General features: G+C 37.8%; 1 protein-coding gene across 8 annotated transcripts in view; it reads left to right on the plus strand.

Annotated features, from left to right (window-relative positions):
• Positions 1–12,369, plus strand: part of RBM6 (RNA binding motif protein 6) — a 101,144-nt gene that overhangs the window by 17,920 nt on the left and 70,855 nt on the right. For 5 of the 8 annotated variants that reach the window (XM_069475726.1, XM_069475723.1, XM_069475727.1 and 2 more), the window contains exons 3-5: positions 1,765–3,043; positions 4,320–4,409; positions 5,965–6,034. The exons of 2 other annotated variants lie outside the window; for them this stretch is intronic. Coding sequence is in view for 3 of the 6 variants with exons in the window: in XM_069475723.1 (XP_069331824.1) it covers positions 1,765–3,043; positions 4,320–4,409; positions 5,965–6,034 (1,439 nt within the window). In the remaining 3 variants the exon portion in view is untranslated. The remainder of the gene's footprint in view (positions 1–1,764; positions 3,044–4,319; positions 4,410–5,964; positions 6,035–12,369) is intronic. One more of the 8 variants, XM_069475728.1, reaches the window with a different exon arrangement.

Consider the following 12,369-nt stretch of genomic DNA (forward strand, 5'->3'; position numbering starts at 1 on the left):
TCAAGGACAGTGTTGGATATGTTCTGGTCAGAAAACATGTAGATTTAGATACCTCAGACCTCATCCTATGAGAATCTGATGAGGTTTAAATCTTCCTGCAAGCTACGTATTAGGACTAGAATGATTTTTTTTAAGGTCTAGAGTGATTTTTTTTTTTAATTTAAAATTATTTTTCTAAAAAAAATTATTTACCTGGAGCCACACCCAAGAAGCCTTGAGCAAGTGGACTCTAGAATTATTTTTAAATATGGGAGATACGTAGTTAATGGTAACACCTTAATTTTCGTGTTAAATCATATTACTTACGAAGAACATCTAAACTTGCTCCTTTACGATTAACCACATAGACATAACTAATGTTAATGGGAGCCAGTGGAAGTCATCATGTTCTGAAAATCCATTAAATACACTTCATTCTAGTGTTTAATTTTGCTAAATATCTATTACTTTAAGAAAGGTTTTGACATTGTGTAATTATTTCTCTTGAACTGAGTGACCCAGAATTGGTCATCCCTTGAATTTTACTGTAGTGATGTAGTCTGAGCTCAGAAGGGTCTTATGATCGAATCTGTATGTTCTGGGTGGAGAGAACTGAGTTGATGTTGATACCTGAATGCTTTTGTTTTACTGCTAAATAGCAGATGACCCTTCAAATCATTTCATGTTTTTCTTTTTCATGTGTCCCCACCCAGGACCCCAGGTGCCTAATTGCTTACTTAAATTCCCTGATTTTGACCAAAGTCAAAACATGTAAAATGCCCTGGAACTTTAGGCAAAGGGAAGAAGTTTAGTATGAAAGATTGGGCCAGCACTTGTTTATCTCTTGAGTTTTGTAAACTGAGAATGTGAATTTAATATTATGCCTTTTTTTAAAATGCATTTTATTACCATGAAAAATTAGCATGAGGCATTGGATTCTGGAATATCAGCTTCTTCATTTGGGTCATGGAGATAATGCTTGAAGGCCTAATGCTCTCTCTAGGTCCCTTTCAGCATTAAGCTCCTGGATGCTGTTCCTTGGCTTAGATGACTTACATATGCTTTGTGGCATGATTCATGCTGCCTTCTGTGATGCCCTTGGTTAGTTATAATAGGACCCAGGTGAGAGCACTTCTTGGCAGAGCCATGGTAGAACTGGGGTTTAGATGCAGCCAGGGCTGATGCTCAACTGTGGAACACTGGTGTACTCCTATTGGTGATTTGCAACTAGTGTTTCTTCCTTTTGGGTCTGCATCCATTTTGGTTGGGTAGTGTCCATGTTGTAGCTGTAATAAAACATTTTGGAACATTATCCCTGGGTGCAGCAATGAGAAAGACACCTCCTGGAACTTACTATAAGACATTTACAGTGCACTGATTTTTCTGATGTATAGGAATCATCATGTTGACCTTGGAATTCTAAGTTCCCTGGCTATAGAAAATGGAAATTTTTGTAGTGTGTCACCATTGTTAGCTTATCTGGTATTGCGGATTTTCCCTGTTGCAGGACTGGGTGAAAGCTTTTTCTGCAGCAGTCATGTTGAAAACCTTGTGTTGACTTTCCTCGTGTTCTGAAATGGGAGCATAAAAGTTTACTCCGCCACTTCGTCTTAAAATAGCAAAACTTTGCTGTTTTCTGCAGATCTAGGACCTTGTTACAGAACTCTGCCAAAAAAAAAAAAAAAATGTTTACAGAAGAATATGCTGTGATTAGAGAAGAATATGCTGGTGTGTAGATTTCAAACTCTCTGGACAATATAAATAACACTGTCTTTGTTTCTACAGTGGGAGCCAAGAAGAAAGGTTTGCTCCCGGGTGGAACAGGGATTATCCTCCTCCTCCCCTTAAGAGTCATGCTCAAGAGAGACACTCTGGCAACTTTCCTGGCAGAGATTCACTTCCCTTTGATTTCCAGGGGCATTCGGGGCCTCCCTTTGCAAATGTAGAGGAGCATTCTTTCAGCTATGGAGCTAGAGACGGACCGCATGGTGACTATCGAGGAGGGGAGGGACCCGGACATGATTTCAGGGGGACAGATTTTTCCTCTTCTGATTTTCAGAGTAGAGATTCATCACAGTTGGACTTTAGGGGTAGGGACATACATTCTGGGGATTTTCGGGATAGAGAAGGACCACCTATGGACTATAGGGGTGGAGATGGTACTTCTGTGGATTATAGAGGTAGGGAGACATCTCATATGAACTACAGAGACAGGGATGCTCACACTGTTGACTTCAGAGGTAGGGATGCTCCTCCATCTGACTTTAGGGGCCGGGGCACTTATGATTTAGATTTTAGAGGCCAGGATGGATCCCATGCAAATTTTAGGGGAAGGGATTTATCAGATTTGGATTTCAGGGCCAGAGATCAGGCCCGTTCTGATTTTAGGAATAGAGATGTATCTGATTTGGACTTCAGGGACAAAGATGGAACACAGGTAGACTTTAGAGGCCGAGGTTCAGGTACTACTGATCTAGACTTTAGGGACAGGGATACACCACATTCAGATTTCAGAGGTAGGCACCGGTCCAGGACTGATCAGGATTTTAGGGGCAGAGAAATGGGACCTTGTATGGAATTTAAAGATAGGGAGATGCCCCCTGTGGATCCAAATATTTTGGATTACATTCAGCCCTCTACACAAGATAGAGAACATTCTGGTATGAATGTGAACAAGAGAGAAGAATCCACGCATGACCATACAATAGAAAGGCCTGCTTTTGGCATTCAGAAGGGAGAATTTGAGCATTCAGAAACAAGAGAAGGAGAAACACAAGGTGTAGCCTTTGAACATGAGTCTCCATCAGACTTTCAGAACAATCAAAGTCCAATTCAAGACCAAGACAAGTCACAACTTTCTGGAGGTGAACAACAGAGTTCAGATGCTGGTCTGTTTAAAGAAGAAGGTGGTCTGGACTTTCTTGGCCAGCAAGACACTGATTACAGAAGCATGGAGTACCGTGATGTGGATCACAGGCTGCCAGGAAGCCAGATATTTGGCTATGGCCAGAGCAAATCTTTTCCAGAGGGTGAAACTGCCCGAGATGCCCAACGGGACCTTCAGGTATTTAATGGGGGGTGGGTTGCTTTTTCCTTTTTCATAAGGCTTTTCTAAATGATGAAGTGTAGAGTTCAGGACCTTCATTTCTGGATCTCTCCTTGTACAACCATTGATGAGCAAAATTTGTATTTAGGAGTGGAAATGTAGAAATGTAAATCTCTAGAGAAAGGGCCCTCAGCTCAGATCATATTTTTGATGTATGTTAATTCATTATTTTGCTTTATGGTGCAGATTTAGATGCCCTGGAATAATTTAGTTTGAAAGTATCTGTCTTTGGGAGTTGTTCTTGCAACTCTTGCATAGTCTCACCGTGTGATTGTTTAGGGCTCATTTTCTTATTTAAACTCATCCAGAGAATACTTAGGAGTCTTTCTTTCCCAGGTCAAGAGGAGGTAATGTTAATGTTGCAAGTTTCCAACTTGCAACTAACGTAATTAACTTAAATGTTACATTTCTTGACTATGTAATCTAAAGGTTATGTTTGTGGTTTGACAATGAAAATATTATCTTTAAAAATAGATTTTACCCATCTCTACTTAGGTTTCTGTTACTTCGAACAGTGATCCTATAACATGCTAACCAAATAATGGGTTTTGAGAATATTAGATAGAGCTGGATGGCCATATAATTTATTGTCTAAATCAGGATACTTTCAAGAATAAAAGAGGATATTATTGATAATTATGCTAGGACAGTAGGCATAACTGGGGAATATGGTCACTTAGTTATAGACTTTTTCTAAAAAGTTAAATATGTTTTATAACTTTTGAAATGGAGGGAAATTAATTAGAAAGTATAGATTTGTAAATGTGAAAAATATGGATTTCTCTGAATTATACTCTTGTATGGTTTAGACTCAAATGACATCGTTTGACTTTGTTCTGAAATTTGTTTATTGAAGGCATCTTTAATAAATGACGTCTAGTTTAAATTTCTTTTTTTGCTTTTTGCTCATTCAGGAAAAGAAAATTACACTTTTTTTGAGAATATGGTAGTGTTATTTTCTGGTTATAAAAGTCCTATTCAGTGTTGTCTTTCGTAATGCTCTGCTTTACAATTTTAAGACTCCTTCAGTGAGCCTTGGTCTTAGCACACCTATATTCTAATGGTTTGAAGTCAAATTTTGTAACTCAGAACAATAGAGAAAATCGTAATTTTTCATATCTTCATATAATATGAGTCATTTCCTTTTTGATCTTGAGTACCTATATTTCATGTTGAGTTTCATATTGCACACTAAAATATATTTGTGTAATAATTTTTTCATTCTGAATTCAAGGATCAAGATTATAGGACTGGTCCAAGTGAGGAGAAACCCAGCAGGGTTATTCGATTAAGTGGGGTACCTGAAAATGCCACAAAAGAAGAGGTAAGATGTATATGCCCTCTTTCTCCCTTTTGGTTAATTAAAAAATTTTAAGCTGGGCACAGTGGTTTATGCCTGTAATCCCAGCATTTTGGGAGGCTGAGGTGGTAGGATCACTTGAGGCCATGAGTTCGAGACCAGCCTGGGCAAAGTAGCAAGACCCCATCTCTAACAACAACAAAAAATTAGCCCGGTGTGGTGGTGCACACCTACAGTCCCAGTTACTCGGGAGGCTGTTGTGGGAGGATTGCCTGAGCCCAGGAATTCAAGGCTGCAGCAGTGAGCTACATCATGCCACTGCACTCCAGCCTGAGTGACAGAGCAAGACCCTGTCTCTTAAAAAAAAATTTTTTTTTTAAACTCTTCAGTTTGCAAAATTACAGATACACAGAAGGTACAGAGAAACATATAGAGAAGTCTTGTGTATCCTTCACCCAGCCTCCCTCATTGTTGATATTTTGTATGACTATAGTACAATATCTAAACCAGGAAATTGCCTTTGGTAATCCATAGTGCTTACTCAGATATCACCAATTATACATGTACTTACTGAGGTGAGATTTATTAAAAAAAAAAAAATTATGGCAAATGATTGCTCTCTTCAGACCTGATAATCATCCTTTAGGGCACATTATTTCTGGAATACATACATAAAGATGTAGTTTATTTATAATAGTAAAAACTGGAAACTGCTTAACTGCCCAATGTCAAAGGATTGGCTGACTAAATTATGGCTGAATTTATGGAAGAATTGGTCAGAATACTACAACATGAGCTAACTGTGCTTATTTTGTGCCAGACATTGTGTGATACTTAGAAGTATTAGATCATTTAATTATTACAATATCCTATGAGTAAGTACTCTTAATTCAGTCAATCCAAATATTAAGCATTACTGTGTGCTGGGTGCTGTTCTAGGTACTGAGTGATACAGCAGTGAATATTATAAAGTAACTACCTCCATGGATAATAAAAAAGCAAGCAAAAAATAGATAACAATCTCAGGCAGTGATAAATGCACCTATGAAAACCAAAGTAGAGGTTTAGTGTGTCACTGGGATTGGGGATGTTTTAGACTGGGTAGTCATAGGAGACATCACTGAGGAAGAGATATTTGAGCCCAAGCCTGAATGCAGTGAGAGAACAGTCCATTTAAAGATAGGGAAAAGAACTGACCAGGATGAGGGAGTTCATGCTGAGGTAGTGCCACAGCCCTGGACTATAATGAGTTCAGTGCATCGTTTTATGTTTAACAGATGAGAAACTGTAAGAGGTTACCCAGCAAGTGAGCAGGAGGGTTAGAATGCAGACAGTCTGATCTCAGAGCTTGAGCTTTTGAAGGTTATGCTTTTCTGCCTTTCTTATATACTTGAGAATTTTTGAATAATTATGTTCTCATTCAACATTTTTTGAATGCCTAAAGTGTTCGTGACTTAATTTTGCCTTTATAAAATAATCATAGCTTTAAATTATATAGAATAAAAGCCAGTTAGGAAAATGTAATATTTAGTGTTTGACTATGCTTTGTATTCTTAATGTAAATACCATCTTCTTGCAGATTGTTAACGCCTTTCGGACTCCTGATGGCACACCTGTGAAGAACTTGGAGTTGAAGGAGTATAACACAGGTGCGTTTCTTGACTTGCATGTGGCCTTGGGTTAGGAAGTGTTTTTGTCAGATCTCTGCATCATGTGCTACTTAAAATTTTTTTAAGAAATCATAAATAAGATTTCCAGAAGCCTCCTGTTGGTGCCTTCAAATAACAACCAGCTTTAGTCTTAGCTGTGGTTCTTTGTGGATGTTTGTCCACACGTGGGCGATGAGGATGAGGATGCATGTTCCAGTTCTTCTGAGTGCCTGTGAGATATAAAGTGAGTGTTGCAGCAATTGTCCCTTAATATATTTTATATAATGAAATTAATAATCTTGCTATGTATGTTCTTCATGGTGGTGGAATGTTTACATTTAAGCCTGGTAGGATTTAATAAACTTACCGTGTTTAAAATTTTACATTTCATTGCTTAGAGTGAAATTTACGACTTTCCAGAGAAATTGTACAAATTACTGGTTTCTTGAATTTAAAGTCTTATTCTGAGAATGGAGTTCTACAACAGCTATAGATCCAGAAGAGCTTTCTCTTTGACATCTGTTCTGTGGTTTGAACTGCAGATTAAACTTTTCAGGGTATCCTCTTAGTTATATTTCAGAGTGCGAAGTTCAGTCAGTTCCTTTAAATCTTACACTAGAAAAAGTAGTCAAAAGTGAAATGTCAAGCACTCAAGATTTTGACCAATATTTTTAGGCCTACATAATAAGAAATGGTTTAAAAGTAAAGGTAATCTTGGGCCGGGCACAGTGGCTCACGCCTGTAATCCTAGCACTCTGGGAGGCCGAGGTGGGAGGATTGCTCAAGGTCAGGAGTTCGAGACCAGACTGAGCAAGAGTGAGACCCCCCCCTCTCTACTAAAAATAGAAAGAAATGATCTGGACAGCTAAAAATATATATAGAAAAAAATTAGCTGGGCATGGTGGCACGTGTCTGTAGTCCCAGCTACTTGGGAGGCTGAGGCAGAAGGATTGCTTAAGCCCAGGAGTTTGAGGTTGCTGTGAGCTAGGCTGACACCAGGGCACTCTAGCCTGGACAACAGAGACTCTGTCTCAAAAAAAAAAAAAAATTAATAAATAAATAAAGGTAATCTTTAGATGACCTATTTTGTAGAATTTTAAATTGGAGAAAGTAGAACATTAGTCTTTTCACAGAACTTAGAATTCAGTTAAACAAATCTTCAAGTAAGAACATGTCATATATTTGAGGATGTAATTTACTTTTAAACAGTTTACCATGGAGTAAAATTTTTACATTAACTAGATAGCTTCTTCTTCAGTTTGGTTCTGCAGAGGAAAAGTACCCACAAAAATAAATTTTTACCTTTTAAAGAATATGATATTTGTGTTAAGTCCAGAAATAATTTTTTTATGTAATTTGAGAACAAATTCAGAAGCATTATTACAGAAAGCTAATTATTTCTTTCTTTTAAAAACATTAACCCTGAATTTGTGGAAACATGGCTAAGAGTAGTTATGTTGTTGTTCTTGTACACCTCACTTTTGTTGCATTTATTTTTTGCGTGTGTCTCATACATGCTTTCTTTGGGAACTAAAGATAGACTTTACAGACTAGGGATGCTTTTTAGCTCACAGGATAATAAGCTCAGCTTCAATCTTGTTTAATGAACTGTGCTTTCATTAAGTAGTGATATATTTAGGAAAGAAGAGATATCTTAGTGTTTAAATAGCAACAATCAGACTCTTGCGTTTCTTTAGTGCTCATTGACTTGCTATTATATTGTCAGATTTGTCAGCAGAGTAAAAATTATATTAACATATAGGGTTCAAGTAGGAAATTCTTATATTTGTTGGCTGTTGATAGCTATTAGAATCATAACTGGCAGACCAAAGACATTGATACATGTGTGAAATCATTCAGGACAGTGGTTTAAAAAAAAAAACCAAAGAACATCTTTCAGTAAATGTAATCTTAGCATTTTATTATATCATGTGATAGTATATTTAACATATTTACATAGTTTTTCTTTTTTTTTTTAATGAAAGGATTGGATTACCATTTCCTTGTTACTTATATTACATCTATGTGAACTTTTGAAAATATTTGATCATGTTATTCCCATGTGTAAAACTCTCGAATGGCTTCCGTCTCAGAAGAAATCTCGAACTCCTTGTTTTGATGTACAAGGGCCTGCATAAGCTGGCCATTGGCTGTTCTGATCTCATCCTGTACTGCTCTCCACCTGCCCTATTTTGCTGTAGCCACTAAACTTTTCTCTAGTCCTTGACCAGTACAAACTTCTTTCTGTGTCAGAGCCTTTGCACTGCTCTTCCAACTCTGATCCTCACTTGTCTTTGGGGGTTTAGTTCTTAGTTTCAGTTTCACCTCTCTGAGGCCTTGTCTCACCATCCCTTCTAAAATCACCCCTTAGTCATTTTTCATCACATCCTTGTTTGTTGGCATTGGATCTATCACTGATATTTTTCTCAGTGGTTTTGTATATCGTATTTCTTTCAGTAGAGAGTTAGCTCCGTGACAGCAGGAGACTTGTCTTTCTTGTTCCCTCCTGTTTCCCTGGTGCTTGACACTCAATAGGTTTCCAGTATGCATGGAATGGATAAGTATCTACGATGTATGTGGAGAGCAGCTGTGATTTCCTCTCAGATGAGGAGCATTAAAGAGTAATCTAGGCTGGGCGCAGTGGCTCACACCTGTAATCCTAGCACACTAGGAGGCCGAGGCGGGTGGATTGTTTGAGCTCAGGAGTTTGAGACCAGCCTGAGCAAGAGCGAGACCCCCTTCTCTACTAAAAATAGAAAGAAATTATATGGACAGCTAAAAATATATATAGAAAAATTAGCTGGGCATGGTGGCATATGCCTGTAGTCCCAGCTACTTGGGAGGCTGAGGCAGGAAGATTGCTTGAGCCCAGGAGTTTGAGGTTGCTGTGAGCTAGGCTGACACCACTGCACTCTAGCCCGGGCAACAGAGTGACACTCTGTCTCAAAAAAAAAAAAAAAAGTAATCTAAGTTTCACAGTGGTTCAGATTAGGTCTTATGTGTCTGCTGAAGAATATGTCTTGGAACAATCAGATGTTCTGAGAACTTTAACTTTTACTTATTAAAAGATTATATGTTGTAGCCAGGTGTGTTGGTGTGTGCCTGTAGTTGCAGCTGCTCAGGAAGCTGAGACGGGGATTGCTTGAGTACAGGAGTTTGAGGCCAGCCTGTGCAACATAGTGAGATTCCATCTCTTAAAAAAATCATATGTAAATCTCAGTGGAAAGGATGATGACCTGCAGAGATCATGCAGGATGGATATTGTTCATAGACGGTGATTGAGGGGGGTAGAGTCTATTCTTTTAGTTGATGTAATTGGGAGCTGGTCTGTAACTTAGAGAAAATATTAATGCCTGTTCACTGATTGTAGTAATGCATTAATTTAATATTTTGTCTTATTTAGAGCTGTGCAAGTACAGGGCCACAACTTTTATCCAGAACCTGTAGGGTTAAATTAATTTATGAATTTTTCAGGTTACAGAAATGTACATAGATCATATTTAAATTATATCCCCTCAGAGGATATGTACTCAGACATAATACTTCTGCAAAATGTGTAAATATTCTCACTAAGACTAAAGACTATAAAGAAACTCAGATATTTAAGGGATTTGGGGGTTTTGGAATTGCAAATAAGGGATTGTGGACCTACATATGTTCTGTATATTTGAGTTTTTCATTTTCCATTTGTAAATATATTATAACCCCATTAATTGTAAACTACCTTGAGTTATATGATTATATTCCTGGAAAACGTATGAAGAGTAAAATATCTTTTGGTGACTGGACAAACTAGCTCTGATGTATATATACACAATGGAATACTACTCAGCAATAAAAATGAAGAAACTACTTATGCACATAACAACATGGGTGAATCTCAAAGGCATTATGCTGAAAGTAACTAGACTCAAAAGGATGTATACCATTGCCATAAGAAGGAATGAAATAGTGATAAATGCAATAACTTGAATGAGCCTTGAAAATGTTATAAAAGAAGCCTAACACAACAGACCACATACTGTATGATTCCATTTGTATGAAATATCCAGAGTAAGCATATCCATAAAGACAGAAAGCAAATTGGTGGTTGCCAGGGGCTGGGGGAATGCTCATAAATGGGTATGGGGTTTCCTTTTGGTGTGATAAAAACATTCTCTAATAGACCTAGGTAGTGATGATGGTTGCATAACATTGTGAATGTACTTAATGCTACTGAATTGTACAGTTTAAAATGGTGCATTTTATGTTATGTGTATTTGATTACAATTTTTAAAAAGACTACATACTGTATTATTCCACTCACATGATATTCTTGCAAAGGCAAAATTTTAGGGATAGAAAATACTGGTTGCCAGGTTATTGGGGGAGGAGTTGACTATAAAGGGGAAGAAAGAGGGAATTTTGGGCCGTAATGGAATTGTTCTGTATCTTGATTGTGGTAGTGATGTATCAATGTTAAATTTACTGTAGTTGTTAATTACCGTGGTTAATTTTTTCTTTTTTCTTTTCTTTTTTTTTTTTTTTTTTTCCTAGCCACTAGACCACCAGGGATACTGTGGTTATTTTACAGAACATCCTTAGTCTTAGAAAATTCACACTGAAGTTTTCAGAAGTGAGGGACCATGTGTGCAGCTTTCTCTCATATGGCTTAGAAAAATATTTGATATATGTGGAAAAGGGAGGAAGAAAGTAATGATAAAGTAGATGGGTCAAAATGTTATCAGTAGTTGAATCTGGGTAAATGGTATATGAGTGTTTTCCCTGTACTATTTATTCTTGCAACTTTTTTGTAACTTGGAAATTATTTCCAATAAAATGTCACAAAACTGACAAATAAAGCTGATTTTTTTTCTTTTTTCTTGCGGGTATGCCACCCCAAGCTGATTTACTTTTAAAGGATCAGTAGAAACCCTGTAAACTGAAGACTATAATGAATAGCTTCTGTTGATGAGTAAACTACAGAGCAGTGGTTCTCAAAGTGGATCATGAACCAGCATCATCATCAATACTTGGGAACTTATTAGAACTCCAATTTCTCAGGCCCCACCCTGAACCTACTGAATCAGAAAGTCTGGGGTGGGCCTAGTAGTCTGTGCTTTAACAAATCCTTCAGATGATACTGATGTGCCATGAGGACCACCGTATTAGATTGACTGAATCTTTTTTTTTTTGAGACAGAGTCTCACTCTGTTGCCCAGGCTAGAGTGCAGTGGTGTCATCATAGCTCATTGCAACCTCAAACTCCTAGGCTCAAGCAATCCTCTTGCCTTAGGCCTCCCAAAGTGCTAGGATTACAGGCATGAGCCACCATGCCAGGCTAGATTCTTTATTCTAGAACTTTTTGCACAGTTTAAAAGTGATTTAGAGGCCAAGCACAGGTGGTGTGAACCTATAGTCCCAGCTACTTGGGAGGCTAAGGCAGGAGGATTGTTTGAGCCCAGGAGTTTGAGGCTACAGTGAGCTATTATGACACCACTGCACTCTAAACCTGGGTGATAGAGCGAGGCTCTGTCTCAAAAAAAAAAAAAAAAAAAGGAAAGAAAGAAAGAAATGTGATTTAGTAAGCAAGTGGACCTTCTGTAAAGAGAGACAATTAATGCTTAATGTACTTTGGGAGCCCATGTTAAGTGTATACCTTGCCTACCTGATGTCAGTTCTGCTCTCCAGATCTGGGACAGGAATTGGAGTCCTGCTGATGCTCCTTTATGTCCTTAGTTGTTGTTTCTGTTATATAGTACACTTCTTCCAGAACTCTTAGAATGGCTATAGATCTCATTCTCACAGTGTTTCTGTGACATATGAATGTAAACGGAATTGCTCTTGAGTTTTAGGTAGGCTTGCATATTATGCAGTATTGCTGTGACATTTTTCCAAAAGGGATATGTACCATTTAAGCAAAAATGATATAGCTTCTGTATTATGTTTCCTACTAAGCCTCAAAGATAGAAAGTAACTATAGTAACTGAAGTGCTAAAGAATTTTTTAAATACTGTTTCATTAACTAGTTTCACAAAGTTAGAGGCTTACTAAGGTGGTATTAATAGGAAGAAACATCTTACTTGATTCTATCGGTGTGCACGTGGTAAATGGGCAGTTTCTGTGGTCCTAGGAAGGAAGTTTCTTCTTGGGAGTGAGCATTTGCAGTGAACAGGTCACTTGGTCTCCTGCCCTATCGCTTTGGGTCTACGGAAAGTGATGTTGTATCAGAGGCCCTGTACCCTCTGCATTTCTTAAGAGTAACAGGTTCATGTCCTTTCATTTTTCACAATTGAAATGGTTTGAATCTTTACCTTCACGTTGACAAAACAGAAGTACCTTCCTTAAGAAGAAAA

This window comes from Eulemur rufifrons, chromosome 7 (genome assembly GCF_041146395.1).
Source record: "Eulemur rufifrons isolate Redbay chromosome 7, OSU_ERuf_1, whole genome shotgun sequence".
Classification (NCBI taxonomy): domain Eukaryota; kingdom Metazoa; phylum Chordata; class Mammalia; order Primates; family Lemuridae; genus Eulemur; species Eulemur rufifrons.